Here is a 27,018-nt window from a genome sequence, read left to right on the forward strand (position 1 = left end):
GGATTGGGACGTTGGGGTTGGGGAGTGGGTTGATGGGGTTGGGGATTGAGGGGTGCGTCTGGGGATTGGAGCATTGGGGTTGGGGATTGACGGCTGGGGATTGAGGGGTGGGTCTGGGGATTGGGACGTTGGGGTTGGGGATTGGGCTGATGGGGTTGGGGATTGAGGGGTTGGGGATTGACGGTTTGGTCTGGGGATTGGGACGTTGGTGTTGGGGATTGGGTCGATGGGGTTGGGATGGAGGGGTTGGGGATTGACGGATTGGTCTGGGGATTGGGACGTTGGGGTTGGGGATTGGGTCGATGGGGTTGGGGATTGAGGGGTTGGGGATTGACGGTTTGGTCTGGGGATTGGGACGTTGGGGTTGGGGATTGGGTCGATGGGGTTGGGGATTGGGTTGATGGGGTTGGGGATTGACGGTTGGGGATTGAGGGGTGGGTTTGGGGATTGGGTTGATGCGGTTGGGGATCGGGTTGATGGGGTTGGGGATTGAAGGGTTGGGGATTGACGGTTGGGTCTGGGGATTGGGACGTTGGGGTTGGGGATTGGGTCGATGGGGTTGGGGATTGAGCGGTTGGGGATTGACGGTTTGGTCTGGGGTTTGGGACGTTGGGGTTGGGGATTGGGTCGATGGGGTTGGGGATTGGGTTGATGGGGTTGGGGATTGGGTTGATGGGGTTGGGGATTGAGGGGTTGGGGATTGAGGGGTGGGTCTGGGGATTGGGACGTTGGGGTTGGGGATTGACGGTTGGGGATTCAGGGGTGGGTCTGGTGATTGGGCGTTGGGGTTGGGGATCGGGTTGATGGGGTTGTGGATTGAGGGGTTGGGGATTGACGGTTGGGTCTGGGGATTGGGACGTTGGGGTTGGGGATTGGGTCGATGGGGTTGGGGATTGAGGGGTTGGGGATTGACGGTTTGGTCTGGGGATTGGGACGTTGGGGTTGGGGATTGGGTCGATGGGGTTGGGGATTGGGTTGATGGGGTTGGGGATTGAGGGGTTGGGGATTGAGGGGTGGGTCTGGGGATTGGGACATTGGGGTTGGGGATTGGGTTGATGGGGTTGGGGATTGAAGGGTGGGTGTGGGGATTGGGTTGGCGATTGGGTTGATGGGATTGGGGATTGAGGGTTGGGTCTGGGGATTGGGACGTTGGGGTTGGGGATTAGGTTGATGGGGTTGGGGATTGAGGGGTGGGTCTGGGGATTGGGATGTTATGGTTGGGGATTGGGTTGGGGAATGAGGGGTGGGTCTGGGGATTGGGACGTTGGGGTTGGGGATTGGGACGTTGGGGTTGGGGATTGAGGGGTTGGGGATTGGGACGTTGGGGTTGGGGATTGGGTTGATGGGGTTGGGGATTGAGGGGTGGGTATGGGGATTGGGACGTTGGGGTTGGGGATTGGGTTGATGGGGTTGGGGATTGAGGGTTTGGGGATTGAGGGGTGGGTCTGGGGATTGGGTCGATGGGGTTGGGGATTGAGGGGTTGGGGATTGAGGGGTGTGTCTGGGGATTGGGACGTTGGGGTTGGGGATTGGGTTGATGGGGTTGGGGATTGAGGGGTGGGTCTGGGGATTGGGTTGATGGGGTTGGGGATTGAGGGTTTGGGGATTGAGGGGTGGGTCTGGGGATTGGGTTGATGGGGTTGAGGATTGAGGGTTGGGGATTGAGGGGTGGGTCTGGGGATTGGGACGTTGGGGTTGGGGATTGGGTTGATGGGGTTGGGGATTGAGGGGTTGGTGATTGGGGATTGGGTTGATGGGGTTGGGGATTGACGGTTGGGGATTGAGGGTTGGGGATTGAGGGTTAGGGTTGGGGTTGGGGATTGGGTTGATGGGGTTGGGGATTGACGGTTGGGGGATTGAAGGTTGGGGATTGAGGGTTGGGGATTGAGGGGTGGGTCTGGGGATTGGGACGTTGGGGTTGGGGATTGGGTTGATGGGGTTGGGGATTGGGGGTTGGGGTTGGGGATTGGGTTGATGGGGTTGGGGATTGGGGGTTGGGGTTGGGGATTGGGTTGATGAGGTTGGGGATTGACGGTTGGGGATTGAGGGTTGGGGATTGAGGGTTGGGGATTGAGGGGTGGGTCTGGGGATTGGAACGTTGGGGTTGGGGATTGGGTTGATGGGGTTGGGGATTGGGGTTGGGGATTGGGTTGATGGGGTTGGGGATTGAGGGGTTGCTGATTGGGGTTGGGGATTGAGAGGTGGGTTGGGGGATTGGGACGTTGGGGTTGGAGATTGGGTTGATGGGGTTGGGGATTGAGGGTTGGGGTTGGGGATTGGGTTGATGGGGTTGGGGATTGAGGGTTGGGGATTGAGGGTTGGGGATTGAGGGGTGGGTCTGGGGATTGGGACGTTGGGGTTCGGGATTGGGTTGATGGGGTTGGGGATTGGGGGTTGGGTTTGGGGATCGGGTTGATGGGGTTGGGGATTAAGGGTTGGGGATTGAGGGGTGGGTCTGGTGATTGGGACGTTGGGGTTGGGGATTGGGTTGATGGGGTTGGGGATTCGGGGTTGGGGTTGGGGATTGGGTTGATGGGGTTGGGGATTGATGGTTGGGGATTGAGGGTTGGGGATTGAGGGTTGGGGATTGAGGGTTGGGGATTGAGGGTTGGGGATTGAGGGTTGGGGATTGAGGGTTGGGGATTGAGGGGTGGGTCTGGGGATTGGGACGTTGGGGTTGGGGATTGGGTTGATGGGGTTGGGGATTGGGGGTTGGGGTTGGGGATTGGGTTGATGGGGTTGGGGATTGACGGGTTGGTGATTGGGGTTGGGGATTGAGAGGTGGGTTGGGGGATTGGGACGTTGGGGTTGGGGATTGGGTTGATGGGGTTGGGGATTGAGGGTTAGGGTTGGGGATTGGGTTGATGGGGTTGGGGGTTGAGGGTTGGGGATTGAGGGTTGGGGATTGAGGGTTGGGGATTGAGTGTTGGGGATTGAGGGGTGGGTCTGGGGATTGGGACGTTGGGGTTGGGGATTGGGTTGATGGGGTTGGGGATTGGGGGTTAGGTGTGCGGATTGGGGGTATTCGGAGAAGGCAGGGTGGGGGAATCGGGTGAGAAGATGCAGCAGTGTGAATTGGTGAGACGGTTGCAAGCGGATTTACAGGGCAGGGTGGAAAGTATGTCGATGAAATAAGGATTTTTCCACCTCAGTGGGTATTTCCTTACCTGGGAGACACAATCACCTGTGATTCCGTTTTTGTGATTTTGCCCAGTGGTATCAGTTTCTCCAGAGATGCGTCCCAGTTATTCCCATCTCCAGCAATCACTTCCTCCTCCTCTAGATCCTAGAGAGGAATCACAAATACAAACTGTCAGCAATGCAACTTCTGCAGACATGGTGCATGCAACAGATTCCCTCACCTGTAACTGCACAATCCACTGGGCCCCACTGTACACACAGGTGAGGTTCGCAATATTGTTGTCTCGTGGCACAATTAAGTTCAACTAAACTGTGACTACAATTAGCATCACCGTCTGTGCGACACGGTCCCTGTCACCTGTCGCCGTCTGTGTGACACGGTCCCCGTTACCTGTCACAGTCTGTGTGACACGGTCCCCGTCACCTGTCACCATCTGTGTGACACAGTCTCCGTCACCTGTCACCGTCTGTGTGACACAGTCCCCGTCACCTGTCACCATCTGTGCAACACGGTCCCTGTCACCTGTCACTGTCTGTGTGACACAGTCTCCGTCACCTGTCACCGTCTGTGCGACACGGTCCCTGTCACCTGTCACCGTCTGTGTGACACAGTCCCCGTCAACTGTCACCGTCTGTGTGACACAGTCCCTGGCACCTGTCACCGTCTGTGCGACACAGTCCCCGTCACCTGTCACCGTCTGTGCAACACAGTTCCTGTCACCTGACACCGTCTGTGCGACACGGTCCCCGTCACCTGTCAACGCCTATGCGACACTGTCTCTGTCACCTGTCACCGTCTGAGCGACACGGTCCCCGTTACCTGTCACAGTCTGTGTGACACGGTCCCCGTCACCTGTCACCGTCTGTGTGACACAGTCCCCTTCACCTGTCACCGTCTGTGCGACACAGTCCCTGTCACCTGTCACCGTCTGTGCGATACGGTCCCTGTCACCATCTAAGCGACACGGTCCCTGTCACCGTCTGTGTGACACTGTCCCCGTCACCTGTCACCGTCTGTGCGACACAGTCCATAAGACCATAAGACATAGGAGCGGAAGTAAGGCCATTCGGCCCATCGAGTCCACTCCACCATTCAATCATGGCTGATTTCAACTCCATTTACCCGCTCTCTCTCCATAGCCCTTAATTCCTCGAGAAATCAAGAATTTATCAACTTCTGTCCCGGCCTCCACCACCCTCTGTGGCAATGAATTCCACAGACCCACCACTCTCTGGCTGAAGAAATTTCTCCTCATCTCTGTTCTAAAGTGACTCCCTTTTATTCTAAGGCTATGCCCCCGGGTCCTAGTCTCCCCTGCTAATGGAAACAACTTCCCTACGTCCACCCTATCTAAGCCATTTATTATCTTGTAAGTTTCTATTAGATCTCCCTTCAACCGCCTAAACTCCAATGAATATAATCCCAGGATCCTCAGACGTTCATCGTATGTTAGGCCTACCATTCCTGGGATCATCCGTGTGAATCTCCGCTGGACCCGCTCCAGTGCCAGTATGTCCTTCCTGAGGCGTGGGGCCCAAAATTGCTCACAGTATTCTAAATGGGGCCTAACTAATGCTTTATAAAGCTTCAGAAGTACATCCCTGCTTTTATATTCCAAGCCTCTTGAGATGAATGACAACATTGCATTTGCTTTCGTAATTACGGACTCAACCTGCAAGTTTACCTTTAGAGAATCCTGGACTAGGACTCCCAAGTCCCTTTGCACTTCAGCATTATGAATTTTGTCACCGTTTAGAAAATAGTCCATGCCTCTATTCTTTTTTCCAAAGTGCAAGACCTCGCACTTGCCCGCGTTGAATTTCATCAGCCATTTCTTGGACCATTCTCCTAAACTGTCAAAATCTTTCTGCAGCCTCCCCACCTCCTCCATACTACCTGCCCCTCCACCTATCTTTGTATCATCGGCAAACTTAGCCAGAATGCCCCCAGTCCCGTCATCTAGATCGTTAATATATAAAGAGAACAGCTGTGGCCCCAACACTGAACCCTGCGGGACACCACTCGTCACCGGTTGCCATTCCGAAAAAGAAACTTTTATCCCCAAAGTGCCTGTCACCGTGTGTGCGACACGGTCCCCGTCACCTGTCACCGTCTGTGTGACACAGTCCCCGTCACCTGTCACCGTCTGTGTGACACAGTCTCTGTCACCTGTCACCGTCAGTGTGACACAGTCCCCGTCAACTTTTACCGTCTGTGTGACACAGTCCCCGTCAACTTTTACCGTCTGTGTGACAAGGTCCCCGTCACCTGTCACCGTCTGTGTGACATGGTTCCCGTCACCTGTCACCATCTGTGTGACACGGCCCCCATCACCTGTCACCATCTGTGTGACGCGGTCCCCATCTGTGTGACACAGTCCCCGTCACCTGTCACCATCTGTGTGACACGGTCCCCTTCACCTGTCACCGTCGGTGCGACACAGTCCCCGTCACCTGTCAGCGCCTGTGCGACACAGTCCCCTTCACCTGTCACCGTCGGTGCGACATAGTCACCGTCACGTGTCACCGCCTATACGACACAGTCCGTGTCACCTGTCACCGCCTGTGCGGAACGGTTCCTGTTACCAGTCACCGTCTGTGTGAAACAGTCGCTGTCACCTGTCACCGTCTATGCGACACAGTCACCGTCACCTGTCACTGTCTGTGTGACACAGTCCCCGGCTCCTGTCACCATCTGTGTGACACAGTTCCCGTCACCGTCTGTGTGACACGCTCCCCGTTACCTGTCACCGTCTGTGTGACACAGTCCCCGTCACCTGTCACCGTTTGTGCGACACAGTCCCTGTCACCTGTCACCGTCTGTGTACACAGTCCCTGTCACCTGTCACTGTCTGTGTGACACAGTCCGTCACCTGTCACTGTCTGTGTGACACAGCCCCGTCATCTGTCACCGTCACCTGTCACCCTGCACACTCGGTGTAACTCAGTCCCTGTCACCCTGCACACTGTGTAACTCAGTCCCTGTCACCCTGCACACTCTGTGTAACACAGTCCCTGTCACCCTGCACACTCTGTGTAACACAGTCCCTGTCACCCTGCACACTCTGTGTAACACAGTCTCTGTAACCCTGCCCACTCTGTGTAACACAGTCCCTGTCACCCTCCACACTCTGTGTAACTCAGTCCCTGTCACCCTGCACACTCTGTGTAACACAGTCCCTGTCACCCTGCACACTCTGTGTAACACTGTCTCTGTAACCCTGCACACTCTGTGTAACACAGTCCCTGTCACCCTGCACGCTCTGTGTAACACAGTCTCTGTAACCCTGCACGCTCTGAGTAACACAGTCCCTGTCACCCTACACACTCTGTGTAACACAGTCTCTGTAACCCTGCCCACTCTGTGTAACACAGTCCCTGTCACCCTCCACACTCTGTGTAACACAGTCCCTGTCACGCTGCACACTCTGTGTAACACAGACCCTCTCACCCTGCACGCTCTGAGTAACACAGTCCCTGTCACGCTGCACACTCTGTGTAACACAGACCCTGTCACCCTGCACACTCAGTGTAACACAGTCCCTATCACCCTGCACACTCTGTGTAACACAGTCCCTGTCACCCTGCACACTCTGGGGACACAGACCCTGTCACCCTGCACAGTCTGCATAACACAGTCCCTGTCATCCTCCACACTCTGTGTAACACAGTGTCTGTAACCCTGCACAGTCTGTGTAACACAGTCCATGTCATCCTGCACACTGTGTAACACAGTCCATGACACCCTGCACACTCTGTGTAACACAGTCCCTGTCACGCTGCACACTCTGTGCAACACAGACCCTGTCACCCTGCACACTCTGTGTAACACGGTCTCCGTAACCCTGCACACTCTGTGTAACACAGTCCCTGTCACGCTGCACACTCTGTGTAACACAGACCCTGTCACCCTGCACACTCTGTGTTACACAGTCCCTGTCACCCTGCACACTCTGTGTAACACAGTCCCTGTCACCCTGCACACTCTGTGTAACACAGTCCCTGTCACCCTGCGCACTCTGTGTAACACGGTCTCTGGAACCCTGCACACTCTGTGTAACACGGTCTCCGTAACCCTGCACACTCTGTGTAACACAGTCCCTGTCACCCTGCACACTCTGTGTAACACAGTCCCTGTCACGCTGCACACTCTGTGTAACACAGACACTGTCACCCTGCGCACTCTGTGTAACACGGTCTCTGGAACCCTGCACACTCTGTGTAACACGGTCTCCGTAACCCTGCACACTCTGTGTAACACAGTCCCTGTCACCCTGCACACTCTGTGTAACACAGTCCCTGTCACCCTGCACACTCTGTGTAACACAGTCCCTGTCACGCTGCTCACTCTGTGTAACACAGTCCCTGTCACCCTGCACACTCTGTGTAACACAGTCCCTCTCACCCTCCACACTCTGTGTAACACAGTCCCTGTCACCCTGCACACTCTGTGTAACACAGTCCCTGTCACCCTGCACACTCTGTGTAACACAGTCCCTCTCACCCTCCACACTCTGTGTAACACAGTCCCTGTCACCCTGCACACTCTGTGTAACACAGTCCCTCTCACCCTCCACACTCTGTGTAACACAGTCCCTGTCACCCTGCACGCTCTGAGTAACACAGTCCCTGTCACGCAGCACACTCTATGTAACACAGTCCCTGTTACACTGCACACTCTGTGTAACACAGTCCATGTCACCCTGCACACTCAATGTAACACAGACCCTGTCACCCTGCACACTCTGTGTAACACAGTCCCTGTCACACTGCACGCTCTTTGTAACACAGTCCCTGTCACGCTGCACACTCTATGTAACACAGTCCCTGTTACACTGCACACTCTGTGTAACACAGTCCCTGTTACCCTGCACACTCTATGTAACACAGTCCCTGTCACGCTGCACACTCTATGTAACACAGTCCCTGTTACACTGCACACTCTGTGTAACACAGTCCATGTCACCCTGCACACTCAATGTAACACAGACCCTGTCACCCTGCACACTCTGTGTAACACAGTCCCTGTCACCCTGCACGCTCTGAGTAACACAGTCCCTGTCACGCAGCACACTCTGTGTAACACAGTCCCTGTTACCCTGCACACTCTGTGTAACACAGTCCATGTCACCCTGCACACTCAATGTAACACAGTCTCTGTAACCCTGCACAGTCTGTGTAACACAGTCCCGATCACTCTGCACAGTCTGAGTAACACAGTCCATGTCACCCTGCACACTCTGTGTAACACAGTCCCTGTCCCCCTGCACACTCTGTGTAACACAGTCCCTGTCACCCTGCACACTCTGTGTAACACAGTCCCTGTCACCCTGCACACTCTGTGTAACACAGTCCCTGTCCCCCTGCACACTCTGTGTAACACAGTCTCTGTAACCCTGCACACTCTGTGTAACACAGTCCCTGTCACCCTGCACACTCTGTGTAACACAGTCCCTGTCCCCCTGCACACTCTGTGTAACACAGTCTCTGTAACCCTGCACAGACTGTGTAACACAGACCCTGTCACCCTGCACGCTCTGTGTACCACAGTCCCTGTCACACTGCACACTCGGTGTAACACAGACCCTGTCACCCTGCACACTCTGTGTAACACAGTCCCTATCACCCTGCACAGTCTCAGTAACACAGTCCCTGTCACACTCCACGCTCTGTGTAACACAGACCCTGTCACCCTGCACACTCTGTGTAACACAGTCCCTGTCTCCCTGCATACTCTGTGGAACACAGTCCATGTCATCCTGCACACTCTGTGTAACACAGTCCCTGTAACCCTGCACAGACTGTGTAACACAGTCCCTGTCACCCTGCACACTCGGTGTAACACAGCCCCTGTCACCCTGCACGCTCTGTGTACCACAGTCCCTGTCACCCTGCACACTCTGTGTAACACAGTCCCTGTCACCCTCCACACTCTGTGTAACACAGTCCCTGTCACCCTGCACACTCTGTGTAACACAGTCTCTGTAACCCTGCACAGACTGTGTAACACAGTCCCTGTCACCCTGCACACTCGGTGTAACATAGTCCCTGTCACCCTGCACACTCTGTGTAACACAGTCCCTGTCACCCTGCACACTTGGTGTAACACAGTCCCTGTCATCCTGCACACTCTGTGCAACACAGTCCCTGTCACCCTGCACACTCTGTGTAACACTGTTTCTGTAACCCTGCCCACTCTGTGTAACACAGTCCCTGTCACTCTACACACTCTGTGTAACACAGTCCCTGTCGCCCTGCACACTCTGTGTAACACAGACCCTGTCACCCTGCACACTCTGTGTAACACAGACCCTGTCACCCTGCACACTCTGTGTAACACAGTCCCTGTCTCCCTGCACACTGTGTAACACAGTCCATGACACCCTGCACACTCTGAGTAACACAGTCCCTATCACCCTACTCACTCTGTGTAACACAGTCCATGTCATGCTGCACACTCTGTGTAACACAGTCACTGTCACACTGCACACTCCGTGTAACACAGTCTCTGTAACCCTGCACACTCTGTGTAACACAGTCCCTGTCACCCTGCACGCTCTGTGTAACAAAGTCCCTGTCACGCTGCACACTCTATGTAACACAGTCCCTGTTACACTGCACACTCTGTGTAACACAGTCCATGTCACCCTGCACACTCTGTGTAACACAGTCCCTGTTACCCTGCACACTCAATGTAACACAGACCCTGTCACCCTGCACGCTCTTTGTAACACTGTCCCTGTCACGCTGCACATTCTATGTAACACAGTCGCTGTTACACTGCACACTCTGTGTAACACAGTCCCTGTTACCCTGCACACTCTATGTAACACAGTCCCTGTCACGCTGCACACTCTATGTAACACGGTCCCTGTTACACTGCACACTCTGTGTAACACAGTCCATGTCACCCTGCACACTCAATGTAACACAGTCCCAATCACCCTGCACACTCTGTGTAACACAGTCTCTGTAACCCTGCACAGTCTGTGTAACACAGTCCCTATCACTCTGCACAGTCTGAGTAACTAGGTCCATGTCACCCTGCACACTCTGTGTAACACTGTTTCTGTAACCCTGCCCACTCTGTGTAACACAGTCCCTGTCACTCTACACACTCTGTGTAACACAGACCCTGTCGCCCTGCACACTCTGTGTAACACAGACCCTGTCACCCTGCACACTCTGTGTAACACAGTCCCTGTCTCCCTGCATACTCTGTGGAACACAGTCCATGTCATCCTGCACACTCTGTGTAACACAGTCCCTGTAACCCTGCACAGACTGTGTAACACAGTCCCTGTCACCCTGCACACTCGGTGTAACACAGCCCCTGTCACCCTGCACGCTCTGTGTACCACAGTCCCTGTCACCCTGCACACTCTGTGTAACACAGTCCCTGTCACCCTGCACACTCTGTGTAACACAGTCTCTGTAACCCTGCACAGACTGTGTAACACAGTCCCTGTCACCCTGCACACTTGGTGTAACACAGTCCCTGTCATCCTGCACACTCTGTGCAACACAGTCCCTGTCACCCTGCACACTCTGTGTAACACTGTTTCTGTAACCCTGCCCACTCTGTGTAACACAGTCCCTGTCACTCTACACACTCTGTGTAACACAGTCCCTGTCGCCCTGCACACTCTGTGTAACACAGACCCTGTCACCCTGCACACTCTGTGTAACACAGACCCTGTCACCCTGCACACTCTGTGTAACACAGTCCCTGTCTCCCTGCATACTCTGTGGAACACAGTCCATGTCATCCTGCACACTCTGTGTAACACAGTCCCTATCACCCTACTCACTCTGTGTAACACAGTCCATGACACCCTGCACACTCTGAGTAACACAGTCCCTATCACCCTACTCACTCTGTGTAACACAGTCCATGTCATGCTGCACACTCTGTGTAACACAGTCACTGTCACACTGCACACTCCGTGTAACACAGTCTCTGTAACCCTGCACACTCTGTGTAACACAGTCCCTGTCACCCTGCACACTCGGTGTAACACAGACCCTGTCACCCTGCACACTCTGTGTAACACAGTCCCTGTCACCCTGCACGCTCTTTGTAACACTGTCCCTGTCACGCTGCACATTCTATGTAACACAGTCGCTGTTACACTGCACACTCTGTGTAACACAGTCCCTGTTACCCTGCACACTCTATGTAACACAGTCCCTGTCACGCTGCACACTCTATGTAACACAGTCCCTGTTACACTGCACACTCTGTGTAACACAGTCCATGTCACCCTGCACACTCAATGTAACACAGTCCCAATCACCCTGCACACTCTGTGTAACACAGTCTCTGTAACCCTGCACAGTCTGTGTAACACAGTCCCTATCACTCTGCACAGTCTGAGTAACACAGTCCATGTCACCCTGCACACTCTGTGTAACACAATCCCTGTCCCCCTGCACACTCTGTGTAACACAGTCTCTGTAACCCTGCACAGACTGTGTAACACAGTCCCTGTCAACCTGCACACTGTGTGTAACAGAGTCCCTGTCACCCTGCACACTCTGTGTAACACAGTCCCTCTCACCCTCCACACTCTGTGTAACACAGTCCCTGTCACCCTGCACGCTCTGAGTAACACAGTCCCTGTCACGCAGCACACTCTATGTAACACAGTCCCTGTTACACTGCACACTCTGTGTAACACAGTCCATGTCACCCTGCACACTCAATGTAACACAGACCCTTTCACCCTGCACACTCTGTGTAACACAGTCCCTGTCACACTGCACGCTCTGAGTAACACAGTCCCTGTCACGCAGCACACTCTGTGTAACACAGTCCCTGTTACCCTGCACACTCTGTGTAACACAGTCCATGTCACCCTGCACACTCAATGTAACACAGACCCTGTCACCCTGCACGCTCTTTGTAACACAGTCCCTGTCACGCTGCACACTCTATGTAACACAGTCCCTGTTACACTGCACACTCTGTGTAACACAGTCCCTGTTACCCTGCACACTCTATGTAACACAGTCCCTGTCACGCTGCACACTCGATGTAACACAGTCCCTGTTACACTGCACACTCTGTGTAACACAGTCCATGTCACCCTGCACACTCAATGTAACACAGACCCTGTCACCCTGCACACTCTGTGTAACACAGTCCCTGTCACCCTGCACGCTCTGAGTAACACAGTCCCTGTCACGCAGCACACTCTGTGTAACACAGTCCCTGTTACCCTGCACACTCTGTGTAACACAGTCCATGTCACCCTGCACACTCAATGTAACACAGTCTCTGTAACCCTGCACTGTCTGTGTAACACAGTCCCTATCACTCTGCACAGTCTGAGTAACACAGTCCATGTCACCCTGCACACTCTGTGTAACACAGTCTCTGTAACCCTGCACACTCTGTGTAACACAGTCCCTGTCACCCTGCACACTCTGTGTAACACAGTCCCTGTCCCCCTGCACACTCTGTGTAACACAGTCTCTGTAACCCTGCACACTCTGTGTAACACAGTCCCTGTCAACCTACAGACTCTGTGTAACACAGTCCCTGTCACCCTGCACACTCTGTGTAACACAGTCCCTGTCACCCTACACACTCTGTGTAACACAGTCCCTGTCACCCTGAACACTCTGGGGAACACAGACCCTGTCCCCCTGCACACTCTGAGTAACACAGTCCCTGTCACGCTGCACACTGTGTGTAACACAGTCCCTCTAACACTCCACAGACTGTGTAACACAGTCACTGTCACGCTGCACACTCTGTGTAACACAGTCCCTGTCACCCTACACACTCTATGTAACACAGTCTCTGTAACCCTGTACAGTCTGTGTAACAAAGTCCCTATCACCCTGCACAGTCTCAGTAACACAGTCCCTGTCACACTCCACACTCTGTGTAACACAGTCCCTGTCACTCTACACACTCTGTGTAACACAGTCCCTGTCACCCTGCACACTCTATGTAACAGAGTCTCTGTAACCCTGCACAGACTGTGTAACACAGTCCCTGTCACCCTGCACACTCGGTGTAACACAGCCCCTGTCACCCTGCACGCTCTGTGTACCACAGTCCCTGTCACCCTGCACACTCTGTGTAACACAGTCCCTGTCACCCTCCACACTCTGTGTAACACAGTCCCTGTCACCCTGCACACTCTGTGTAACACAGTCTCTGTAACCCTGCACAGACTGTGTAACACAGTCCCTGTCACCCTGCACACTCGGTGTAACATAGTCCCTGTCACCCTGCACACTCTGTGTAACACAGTCCCTGTCACCCTGCACACTTGGTGTAACACAGTCCCTGTCACCCTGCACACTCTGTGCAACACAGTCACTGTAACCCTGCACACTCTGTGTAACACAGTCCCTGTCACCCTGCACACTCTGTGTAACACTGTTTCTGTAACCCTGCCCACTCTGCGTAACACAGTCCCTGTCACTCTACACACTCTGTGTAACACAGTCCCTGTCACCCTGCACACTCTGTGTAACACAGACCCTGTCACCCTGCACACTCTGTGTAACACAGACCCTGTCACCCTGCACACTCTGTGTAACACAGTCCCTGTCTCCCTGCATACTCTGTGGAACACAGTCCATATCATCCTGCACACTCTGTGTAACACAGTCCCTGTCACCCTGCACACTGTGTAACACAGTCCATGACACCCTGCACACTCTGAGTAACACAGTCCCTATCACCCTACTCACTCTGTGTAACACAGTCCATGTCATGCTGCACACTCTGTGTAACACATTCACTGTCACACTGCACACTCCGTGTAACACAGTCTCTGTAACCCTGCACACTCTGTGTAACACAGTCCCTGTCACCCTGCAGGCTCTGTGTAACAAAGTCCCTGTCACGCTGCACACTCTATGTAACACAGTCCCTGTTACACTGCACACTCTGTGTAACACAGTCCATGTCACCCTGCACACTCTGTGTAACACAGTCCCTGTTACCCTGCACACTCAATGTAACACAGTCGCTGTTACACTGCACACTCTGTGTAACACAGTCCCTGTTACCCTGCACACTCTATGTAACACAGTCCCTGTCACGCTGCACACTCTATGTAACACAGTCCCTGTTACACTGCACACTCTGTGTAACACAGTCCATGTCACCCTGCACACTCAATGTAACACAGTCCCAATCACCCTGCACACTCTGTGTAACACAGTCTCTGTAACCCTGCACAGTCTGTGTAACACAGTCCCTATCACTCTGCACAGTCTGAGTAACACAGTCCATGTCACCCTGCACACTCTGTGTAACACAATCCCTGTCCCCCTGCACACTCTGTGTAACACAGTCTCTGTAACCCTGCACAGACTGTGTAACACAGTCCCTGTCAACCTGCACACTGTGTGTAACACAGTCCCTGTCACCCTGCACACTCTGTGTAACACAGTCTCTGTAACCCTGCACAGACGGTGTAACACAGACCCTGTCACCCTGCACGCTCTGTGTACCACAGTCCCTGTCACCCTGCACACTCTGTGTAACACAGTCCCTGTCACCCTGCACACTCTGGGGACACAGACCCTGTCACCCTGCACAGTCTGCATAACACAGTCCCTGTCATCCTCCACACTCTGTGCAACACAGTGTCTGTAACCCTGCACAGTCTGTGTAACACAGTCCATGACACTCTGCGCACTCTGTGTAACACTGTCTCTGGAACCCTGCACACTCTGTGTAACACGGTCTCCGTAACCCTGCACACTCTGTGTAACACAGTCCCTGTCACCCTGCACACTCTGTGTAACACAGTCCCTGTCACCCTGCACACTCTGTGTAACACAGTCCCTGTCACGCTGCACACTCTGTGTAACACAGACCCTGTCACCCTGCGCACTCTGTGTAACACGGTCTCTGGAACCCTGCACACTCTGTGTAACACGGTCTCCGTAACCCTGCACACTCTGTGTAACACAGTCCCTGTCACGCTGCTCACTCTGTGTAACACAGTCCCTGTTACCCTGCACACTCTGTGTAACACAGTCTCTGTCACGCTGCACACTCTGTGTAACACAGACCCTGTCACGCTGCACACTCTGTGTAACACAGTCCCTCTCACCCTCCACACTCTGTGTAACACAGTCCCTCTCACCCTCCACACTCTGTGTAACACAGTCCCTGTCACCCTGCACACTCTGTGTAACACAGTCCCTGTCACCCTGCACACTCTGTGTAACACAGACCCTGTCACCCTGCACACTGTGTAACACAGTCCCTGTCACCCTGCACACTCTGTGTAACACAGTCTCTGTAACCCTGCACACTCTGTGTAACACAGTCTCTGTAACCCTGCACACACTGTGTAACACAGCCCCCATCACCCTGCACACTCTGTGTAACACAGTCTCTGTAAACCTGCACACTCTGTAACACAGTCCCTATCACCCTGCACACTCTGTGTAACACAGTCCCTGTCACCCTGCACACTGTGTAACACAGTCTCTGTAACCCTGCACACTCTGTGTAACACAGTCCCTGTCACCCTACACAGTCTGTGTAACACAGTCCCTGTCACTCAGCACACTCTGTGTAACACAGACCCCGTCCCCCTGCACCCTCTGTGTAACACAGTCCCTGTCACGCTGCACACTCTGTGTAACACAGTCCCTGTCATCCTGCACACTCTGTGTAACACAGTCCCTGTCACCCTGCCCACTGTGTAACACAGTCCATGACACCCTGCACACTCTGTGTAACACAGTCTCTGTAACACTGCACACTCTGTGTAACACAGTCCCTATCACCCTGCACACTCTGTGTAACACAGTCCCTGTCACCCTGAACACTCTGGGGACACAGACCCTGTCACCCTGCGCACTCTGTGTAACACGGTCTCTGGAACCCTGCACACTGTGTGTAACACAGTCCCTCTAACACTCCACAGACTGTGTAACACAGTCCCTGTCACCCTGCACACTCTGTGTAACACAGTCCCTGTCACCCTCCACACTCTATGTAACGCAGACCCTGTCACCCTGCACACTCTGTGTAACACAGTCCCTGTCACCCTGCACACTCAATGTAACACAGTCCCTGTCACCCTGCACGCTCTGAGTAAGTCACTTTCTCGCTGCACACTCTGTGTAACAGTCTCTGTAACCCTGCACAGTCTGTGTAACACAGTCCCTATCACCCTGCACAGTCTGCATAACACAGTCCCTGTCACCCTGCACACTCTGTGTAACACAGACCCTGTCACCCTGCATGCTGTTTAACACAGTCCCTGTCACCCTGCACACTCTGTGTAACACAGTCTCTGTAACCTTGCACAGTCTGTGTAACACAGTCCCTATCACCCTGCACAGTCTGCATAACACAGTCCCTGTCATCCTCCACACTCTGTGTAACACAGTCCCTGTCACCCTGCACACTCTGTGTAACACAGTCTCTGTAACCCAGCACAGTCTGTGTAACACAGTCCCTGTCACCCTGCACACTCTACGTAACACAGTCTCTGTAACCCTGCACACTCCGTGTAACACAGTCCCTGTAACCCTGCACACTCCGTGTAACACAGTCCCTGTCACCCTGCACACTGTGTGTAACACAGACCGTGTCACCCTGCACACTCTATTCAACACAGTCCCTGTCACGCTGCACACTCTGTGTAAAATGTCCCTCTCACCCTACACACTCAATGTAACACAGACCCTGTCACCCTGCACACTCTGTGTAACACAGTCCCTGTCACCCTGCACGCTCTGAGTAACACAGTCCCTGTCACGCTGCACACTCTGTGTAACACAGTCCCCATCACCCTGCACACTCTGTGCAACACAGTCCATGTCACCCTGCACACTCAATGTAACACAGACCCTGTCACCCTGCACACTCTGTGTAACACAGTCCCTGTCACCCTGCACACTCTGTGTAACACAGTCCCTGTCACCCTCAACACTCTGTGTAACACAGACCCTGTCACCCTGCACGCTCTGAGTAACATAGACCCTGTCACCCTGCACACTCTGTGTAACATAGTCCTTGTCACCCTGCACGCTGTGTGTAACATAGTCCCTGTCACGCTGCACACTCTGTGTAACACAGACCCTGTCACCCTGCACACTCTGTGTAACACAGTCCCTGTCACCCTGCACACTCTGTGTAACACAGACCCTGTCACCCTGCACACTCTGTGTAACACAGTCCATGTCACGCTGCACACTCTGTGTAACACAGACCCTGTCACCCTGCACACTCTGTGTAACACAGTCCCTATCACCCTGCACACTCTGTGCAACACAGTCCATGTCACCCTGCACACTCAATGTAACACAGACCCTGTCACCCTGCACACTCTGAGTAACACAGTCCCTGTCACCCTGCACACTCTGTAACACAATCTCTGTAACTCTGCAGTCTGTGTAACACAGTCCCAATCACCCAGCACAGTCTGCATAACACAGTCCCTGTCATCCTCCACACTCTGTGTAACACAGTCTCTGTAACCCTGCACAGTGTGTGTAACACAGTCCCTGTCACCCTGCACACTCTGTGTAACACAGACCCTGTCACCCTGCACACTGTGTAACACAGTCCCTGTCACCCTGCACACTCTGTGTAACACAGTCTCTGTAACCCTGCACACTCTGTGTAACACAGTCTCTGTAACCCTGCACACACTGTGTAACACAGCCCCCATCACCCTGCACACTCTGTGTAACACAGTCTCTGTAAACCTGCACACTCTGTAACACAGTCCCTATCACCCTGCACACTCTGTGTAACACAGTCCCTGTCACCCTGCACACTCTGTGTAACACAGTCTCTGTAACCCTGCACACTCTGTGTAACACAGTCCCTGTCACCCTACACAGTCTGTGTAACACAGTCCCTGTCACTCAGCACACTCTGTGTAACACAGACCCCGTCCCCCTGCACCCTCTGTGTAACACAGTCCCTGTCACGCTGCACACTCTGTGTAACACAGTCCCTGTCATCCTGCACACTCTGTGTAACACAGTCCCTGTCACCCTGCACACTGTGTAACACAGTCCATGACACCCTGCACACTCTGTGTAACACAGTCTCTGTAACACTGCACACTCTGTGTAACACAGTCCCTATCACCCTGCACACTCTGTGTAACACAGTCCCTGTCACCCTGCACACTCTGGGGACACAGACCCTGTCACCCTGCGCACTCTGTGTAACACGGTCTCCGTAACCCTGCACACTCTGTGTAACACAGTCCCTGTCACCCTGCACACTCTGTGTAACACAGTCCCTGTTACTCTGCACACTCTGTGTAACACAGTCCCGGTTACCCTGCACACTCTGTGTAACACAGTCCATGTCACCCTGCACACTCAATGTAACACAGTCCCTGTCACCCTGCACACTCAATGTAACACAGACCCTGTCACCCTGCACGCTCTTTGTAACACAGTCCCTGTCACGCTGTACACTCTGTGTAACACAGTCCCTATCACCCTGCACACTCTGTGTAACACAGTCCCTGTCACCCTGCACACTCTGTGTAACACAGTCCCTGTAACCCTGCACACTCAATGTAACACAGTCCCTGTCACCCTGCACAGTCTGTGTAACACAGTCCCTATCACCCTGCACAGTCTGCATAACACAGTCCCTGTCACCCTGCACACTCTGTGTAACACAGACCCTGTCACCCTGCATGCTGTTTAACACAGTCCCTGTCACCCTGCACACTCTGTGTAACACAGTCTCTGTAACCTTGCACAGTCTGTGTAACACAGTCCCTATCACCCTGCACAGTCTGCATAACACAGTCCCTGTCATCCTCCACACTCTGTGTAACACAGTCCCTGTCACCCTGCACACTCTGTGTAACACAGTCTCTGTAACCCAGCACAGACTGTGTAACACAGTCCCTGTCACCCTGCACACTCTGTGTAACACAGTCCCTGTCACCCAGCACACTGTGTGTAACGCAGACCGTGTCACCCTGCACACTCTATTCAACACAGTCCCTGTCACGCTGCACACTCTGTGTAAAATGTCCCTCTCACCCTACACACTCAATGTAACACAGACCCTGTCACCCTGCACACTCTGTGTAACACAGTCCCTGTCACCCTGCACGCTCTGAGTAACACAGTCCCTGTCACGCTGCACACTCTGTGTAACACAGTCCCCATCACCCTGCACACTCTGTGCAACACAGTCCATGTCACCCTGCACACTCAATGTAACACAGACCCTGTCACCCTGCACACTCTGTGTAACACAGTCCCTGTCACCCTGCACACTCTGTGTAACACAGTCCCTGTCACCCACAACACTCTGTGTAACACAGACCCTGTCACCCTGCACGCTCTGAGTAACACAGACCCTGTCACCCTGCACACTCTGTGTAACATAGTCCCTGTCACCCTGCACGCTGTGTGTAACATAGTCCCTGTCACGCTGCACACTCTGTGTAACACAGTCCCTGTCACCCTGCACACTCTGTGTAACACAGTCCCTGTCACCCAGCACACTCTGTGTAACACAGACCCTGTCACCCTGCACACTCTGTGTAACACAGTCCATGTCACGCTGCACACTCTGTGTAACACAGACCCTGTCACCCTGCACACTCTGTGTAACACAGTCCCTGTCACGCTGCACACTCTGTGTAACACAGTCCCTATCACCCTGCACACTCTGTGCAACACAGTCCATGTCACCCTGCACACTCAATGTAACACAGACCCTGTCACCCTGCACACTCTGAGTAACACAGTCCCTGTCACCCTGCACACTCTGTAACACAGTCTCTGTAACTCTGCAGTCTGTGTAACATAGTCCCAATCACCCAGCACAGTCTGCATAACACAGTCCCTGTCATCCTCCACACTCTGTGTAACACAGTCTCTGTAACCCTGCACAGTCTGTGTAACACAGTCCCTGTCACCCTGCAAACTCTGTGTAACACAGACCCTGTCACCCTGCACGCTGTGTAACACAGTCCTTGTCACCCTGCACACTCTGTGTAACACAGTCTCTGTAACCCTGCACACTCTGTGTAACACAGTCTCTGTAACCCTGCACACACTGTGTAACACAGCCCCCATCACCCTGCACACTCTGTGTAACACAGTCTCTGTAAACCTGCACACTCTGTAACACAGTCCCTATCACCCTGCACACTCTGTGTAACACAGTCCCTGTCACCCTGCACACTCTGTGTAACACAGTCTCTGTAACCCTGCACACTCTGTGTAACACAGTCCCTGTCACCCTACACAGTCTGTGTAACACAGTCCCTGTCACTCAGCACACTCTGTGTAACACAGACCCCGTCCCCCTACACCCTCTGTGTAACACAGTCCCTGTCACGCTGCACACTCTGTGTAACACAGTCCCTGTCACCCTGCACACTCTGGGGACACAGACCCTGTCACCCTGCGCACTCTGTGTAACACGGTCTCCGTAACCCTGCACACTCTGTGTAACACAGTCCCTGTCACCCTGCACACTCTGTGTAACACAGTCCCTGTTACTCTGCACACTCTGTGTAACACAGTCCCGGTTACCCTGCACACTCTGTGTAACACAGTCCATGTCACCCTGCACACTCAATGTAACACAGTCCCTGTCACCCTGCACACTCAATGTAACACAGACCCTGTCACCCTGCACGCTCTTTGTAACACAGTCCCTGTCACGCTGTACACTCTGTGTAACACAGTCCCTATCACCCTGCACACTCTGTGTAACACAGTCTCTGTCACCCTGCACACTCTGTGTAACACAGTCCCTGTCACCCTGCACACTCAATGTAACACAGTCTCTGTCACCCTGCACAGTCTGTGTAACACAGTCCCTATCACCCTGCACAGTCTGCATAACACAGTCCCTGTCACCCTGCACACTCTGTGTAACACAGACCCTGTCACCCTGCATGCTGTTTAACACAGTCCCTGTCACCCTGCACACTCTGTGTAACACAGTCTCTGTAACCTTGCACAGTCTGTGTAACACAGTCCCTATCACCCTGCACAGTCTGCATAACACAGTCCCTGTCATCCTCCACACTCTGTGTAACACAGTCCCTGTCACCCTGCACACTCTGTGTAACACAGTCTCTGTAACCCAGCACAGACTGTGTAACACAGTCCCTGTCACCCTGCACACTCTGTGTAACACAGTCCCTGTCACCCTGCGCACTGTGTGTAACACAGACCGTGTCACCCTGCACACTCTATTCAACACAGTCCCTGTCACGCTGCACACTCTGTGTAAAATGTCCCTCTCACCCTACACACTCAATGTAACACAGACCCTGTCACCCTGCACACTCTGTGTAACACAGTCCCTGTCACCCTGCACGCTCTGAGTAACACAGTCCCTGTCACGCTGCACACTCTGTGTAACACAGTCCCCATCACCCTGCACACTCTGTGCAACACAGTCCATGTCACCCTGCACACTCAATGTAACACAGACCCTGTCACCCTGCACACTCTGTGTAACACAGTCCCTGTCACCCTGCACACTCTGTGTAACACAGTCCCTGTCACCCTCAACACTCTGTGTAACACAGACCCTGTCACCCTGCACGCTCTGAGTAACACAGACCCTGTCACCCTGCACACTCTGTGTAACATAGCCCCTGTCACCCTGCACGCTGTGTGTAACATAGTCCCTGTCACGCTGCACACTCTGTGTAACACAGTCCCTGTCACCCTGCACACTCTGTGTAACACAGTCCCTGTCACCCAGCACACTCTGTGTAACACAGACCCTGTCACGCTGCACACTCTATGTAACACAGTCCCTGTTACACTGCACACTCTGTGTAACACAGTCCCTGTTACCCTGCACACTCTATGTAACACAGTCCCTGTCACGCTGCACACTCGATGTAACACAGTCCCTGTTACACTGCACACTCTGTGTAACACAGTCCATGTCACCCTGCACACTCAATGTAACACAGACCCTGTCACCCTGCACACTCTGTGTAACACAGTCCCTGTCACCCTGCACGCTCTGAGTAACACAGTCCCTGTCACGCAGCACACTCTGTGTAACACAGTCCCTGTTACCCTGCACACTCTGTGTAACACAGTCCATGTCACCCTGCACACTCAATGTAACACAGTCTCTGTAACCCTGCACTGTCTGTGTAACACAGTCCCTATCACTCTGCACAGTCTGAGTAACACAGTCCATGTCACCCTGCACACTCTGTGTAACACAGTCTCTGTAACCCTGCACACTCTGTGTAACACAGTCCCTGTCACCCTGCACACTCTGTGTAACACAGTCCCTGTCCCCCTGCACACTCTGTGTAACACAGTCTCTGTAACCCTGCACACTCTGTGTAACACAGTCCCTGTCAACCTACAGACTCTGTGTAACACAGTCCCTGTCACCCTGCACACTCTGTGTAACACAGTCCCTGTCACCCTACACACTCTGTGTAACACAGTCCCTGTCACCCTGAACACTCTGGGGAACACAGACCCTGTCCCCCTGCACACTCTGAGTAACACAGTCCCTGTCACGCTGCACAGTCTCAGTAACACAGTCCCTGTCACACTCCACACTCTGTGTAACACAGTCCCTGTCACTCTACACACTCTATGTAACAGAGTCTCTGTAACCCTGCACAGACTGTGTAACACAGTCCCTGTCACCCTGCACACTCGGTGTAACACAGCCCCTGTCACCCTGCACGCTCTGTGTACCACAGTCCCTGTCACCCTGCACACTCTGTGTAACACAGTCCCTGTCACCCTCCACACTCTGTGTAACACAGTCCCTGTCACCCTGCACACTCTGTGTAACACAGTCTCTGTAACCCTGCACAGACTGTGTAACACAGTCCCTGTCACCCTGCACACTCGGTGTAACATAGTCCCTGTCACCCTGCACACTCTGTGTAACACAGTCCCTGTCACCCTGCACACTTGGTGTAACACAGTCCCTGTCACCCTGCACACTCTGTGCAACACAGTCACTGTAACCCTGCACACTCTGTGTAACACAGTCCCTGTCACCCTGCACACTCTGTGTAACACTGTTTCTGTAACCCTGCCCACTCTGCGTAACACAGTCCCTGTCACTCTACACACTCTGTGTAACACAGTCCCTGTCACCCTGCACACTCTGTGTAACACAGACCCTGTCACCCTGCACACTCTGTGTAACACAGACCCTGTCACCCTGCACACTCTGTGTAACACAGTCCCTGTCTCCCTGCATACTCTGTGGAACACAGTCCATATCATCCTGCACACTCTGTGTAACACAGTCCCTGTCACCCTGCACACTGTGTAACACAGTCCATGACACCCTGCACACTCTGAGTAACACAGTCCCTATCACCCTACTCACTCTGTGTAACACAGTCCATGTCATGCTGCACACTCTGTGTAACACATTCACTGTCACACTGCACACTCCGTGTAACACAGTCTCTGTAACCCTGCACACTCTGTGTAACACAGTCCCTGTCACCCTGCAGGCTCTGTGTAACAAAGTCCCTGTCACGCTGCACACTCTATGTAACACAGTCCCTGTTACACTGCACACTCTGTGTAACACAGTCCATGTCACCCTGCACACTCTGTGTAACACAGTCCCTGTTACCCTGCACACTCAATGTAACACAGTCGCTGTTACACTGCACACTCTATGTAACACAGTCCCTGTCACGCTGCACACTCTATGTAACACAGTCCCTGTTACACTGCACACTCTGTGTAACACAGTCCATGTCACCCTGCACACTCAATGTAACACAGTCCCAATCACCCTGCACACTCTGTGTAACACAGTCTCTGTAACCCTGCACAGTCTGTGTAACACAGTCCCTATCACTCTGCACAGTCTGAGTAACACAGTCCATGTCACCCTGCACACTCTGTGTAACACAATCCCTGTCCCCCTGCACACTCTGTGTAACACAGTCTCTGTAACCCTGCACAGACTGTGTAACACAGTCCCTGTCAACCTGCACACTGTGTGTAACACAGTCCCTGTCACCCTGCACACTCTGTGTAACACAGTCTCTGTAACCCTGCACAGACGGTGTAACACAGACCCTGTCACCCTGCACGCTCTGTGTACCACAGTCCCTGTCACCCTGCACACTCTGTGTAACACAGTCCCTGTCACCCTGCACACTCTGGGGACACAGACCCTGTCACCCTGCACAGTCTGCATAACACAGTCCCTGTCATCCTCCACACTCTGTGCAACACAGTGTCTGTAACCCTGCACAGTCTGTGTAACACAGTCCATGACACTCTGCGCACTCTGTGTAACACTGTCTCTGGAACCCTGCACACTCTGTGTAACACGGTCTCCGTAACCCTGCACACTCTGTGTAACACAGTCCCTGTCACCCTGCACACTCTGTGTAACACAGTCCCTGTCACCCTGCACACTCTGTGTAACACAGTCCCTGTCACGCTGCACACTCTGTGTAACACAGACCCTGTCACCCTGCGCACTCTGTGTAACACGGTCTCTGGAACCCTGCACACTCTGTGTAACACGGTCTCCGTAACCCTGCACACTCTGTGTAACACAGTCCCTGTCACGCTGCTCACTCTGTGTAACACAGTCCCTGTTACCCTGCACACTCTGTGTAACACAGTCTCTGTCACGCTGCACACTCTGTGTAACACAGACCCTGTCACGCTGCACACTCTGTGTAACACAGTCCCTCTCACCCTCCACACTCTGTGTAACACAGTCCCTCTCACCCTCCACACTCTGTGTAACACAGTCCCTGTCACCCTCCACACTCTGTGTAACACAGTCCCTGTCACCCTGCACACTCTGTGTAACACAGACCCTGTCACCCTGCACACTGTGTAACACAGTCCCTGTCACCCTGCACACTCTGTGTAACACAGTCTCTGTAACCCTGCACACTCTGTGTAACACAGTCTCTGTAACCCTGCACACACTGTGTAACACAGCCCCCATCACCCTGCACACTCTGTGTAACACAGTCTCTGTAAACCTGCACACTCTGTAACACAGTCCCTATCACCCTGCACACTCTGTGTAACACAGTCCCTGTCACCCTGCACACTGTGTAACACAGTCTCTGTAACCCTGCACACTCTGTGTAACACAGTCCCTGTCACCCTACACAGTCTGTGTAACACAGTCCCTGTCACTCAGCACACTCTGTGTAACACAGACCCCGTCCCCCTGCACCCTCTGTGTAACACAGTCCCTGTCACGCTGCACACTCTGTGTAACACAGTCCCTGTCATCCTGCACACTCTGTGTAACACAGTCCCTGTCACCCTGCCCACTGTGTAACACAGTCCATGACACCCTGCACACTCTGTGTAACACAGTCTCTGTAACACTGCACACTCTGTGTAACACAGTCCCTATCACCCTGCACACTCTGTGTAACACAGTCCCTGTCACCCTGAACACTCTGGGGACACAGACCCTGTCACCCTGCGCACTCTGTGTAACACGGTCTCTGGAACCCTGCACACTGTGTGTAACACAGTCCCTCTAACACTCCACAGACTGTGTAACACAGTCCCTGTCACCCTGCACACTCTGTGTAACACAGTCCCTGTCACCCTCCACACTCTATGTAACGCAGACCCTGTCACCCTGCACACTCTGTGTAACACAGTCCCTGTCACCCTGCACACTCAATGTAACACAGTCCCTGTCACCCTGCACGCTCTGAGTAAGTCACTTTCTCGCTGCACACTCTGTGTAACAGTCTCTGTAACCCTGCACAGTCTGTGTAACACAGTCCCTATCACCCTGCACAGTCTGCATAACACAGTCCCTGTCACCCTGCACACTCTGTGTAACACAGACCCTGTCACCCTGCATGCTGTTTAACACAGTCCCTGTCACCCTGCACACTCTGTGTAACACAGTCTCTGTAACCTTGCACAGTCTGTGTAACACAGTCCCTATCACCCTGCACAGTCTGCATAACACAGTCCCTGTCATCCTCCACACTCTGTGTAACACAGTCCCTGTCACCCTGCACACTCTGTGTAACACAGTCTCTGTAACCCAGCACAGTCTGTGTAACACAGTCCCTGTCACCCTGCACACTCTACGTAACACAGTCTCTGTAACCCTGCACACTCCGTGTAACACAGTCCCTGTAACCCTGCACACTCCGTGTAACACAGTCCCTGTCACCCTGCACACTGTGTGTAACACAGACCGTGTCACCCTGCACACTCTATTCAACACAGTCCCTGTCACGCTGCACACTCTGTGTAAAATGTCCCTCTCACCCTACACACTCAATGTAACACAGACCCTGTCACCCTGCACACTCTGTGTAACACAGTCCCTGTCACCCTGCACGCTCTGAGTAACACAGTCCCTGTCACGCTGCACACTCTGTGTAACACAGTCCCCATCACCCTGCACACTCTGTGCAACACAGTCCATGTCACCCTGCACACTCAATGTAACACAGACCCTGTCACCCTGCACACTCTGTGTAACACAGTCCCTGTCACCCTGCACACTCTGTGTAACACAGTCCCTGTCACCCTCAACACTCTGTGTAACACAGACCCTGTCACCCTGCACGCTCTGAGTAACATAGACCCTGTCACCCTGCACACTCTGTGTAACATAGTCCTTGTCACCCTGCACGCTGTGTGTAACATAGTCCCTGTCACGCTGCACACTCTGTGTAACACAGACCCTGTCACCCTGCACACTCTGTGTAACACAGTCCCTGTCACCCTGCACACTCTGTGTAACACAGACCCTGTCACCCTGCACACTCTGTGTAACACAGTCCATGTCACGCTGCACACTCTGTGTAACACAGACCCTGTCACCCTGCACACTCTGTGTAACACAGTCCCTGTCACGCTGCACACTCTGTGTAACACAGTCCCTATCACCCTGCA

General features: G+C 53.4%; 1 protein-coding gene across 4 annotated transcripts in view; it reads right to left on the minus strand.

Annotated features, from left to right (window-relative positions):
- LOC140411248 (phosphofurin acidic cluster sorting protein 1-like) overlaps positions 1-27,018 on the minus strand; it is a 911,105-nt gene that overhangs the window by 359,768 nt on the left and 524,319 nt on the right. For all 4 annotated transcript variants that reach the window (XM_072500372.1, XM_072500373.1, XM_072500371.1 and 1 more), the window contains one exon: positions 3,168-3,286. In XM_072500372.1, the coding sequence (XP_072356473.1) occupies positions 3,168-3,286 (119 nt within the window). The remainder of the gene's footprint in view (positions 1-3,167; positions 3,287-27,018) is intronic.

Source organism: Scyliorhinus torazame, chromosome 4 (genome assembly GCF_047496885.1).
Source record: "Scyliorhinus torazame isolate Kashiwa2021f chromosome 4, sScyTor2.1, whole genome shotgun sequence".
Classification (NCBI taxonomy): Eukaryota; Metazoa; Chordata; class Chondrichthyes; order Carcharhiniformes; family Scyliorhinidae; genus Scyliorhinus; species Scyliorhinus torazame.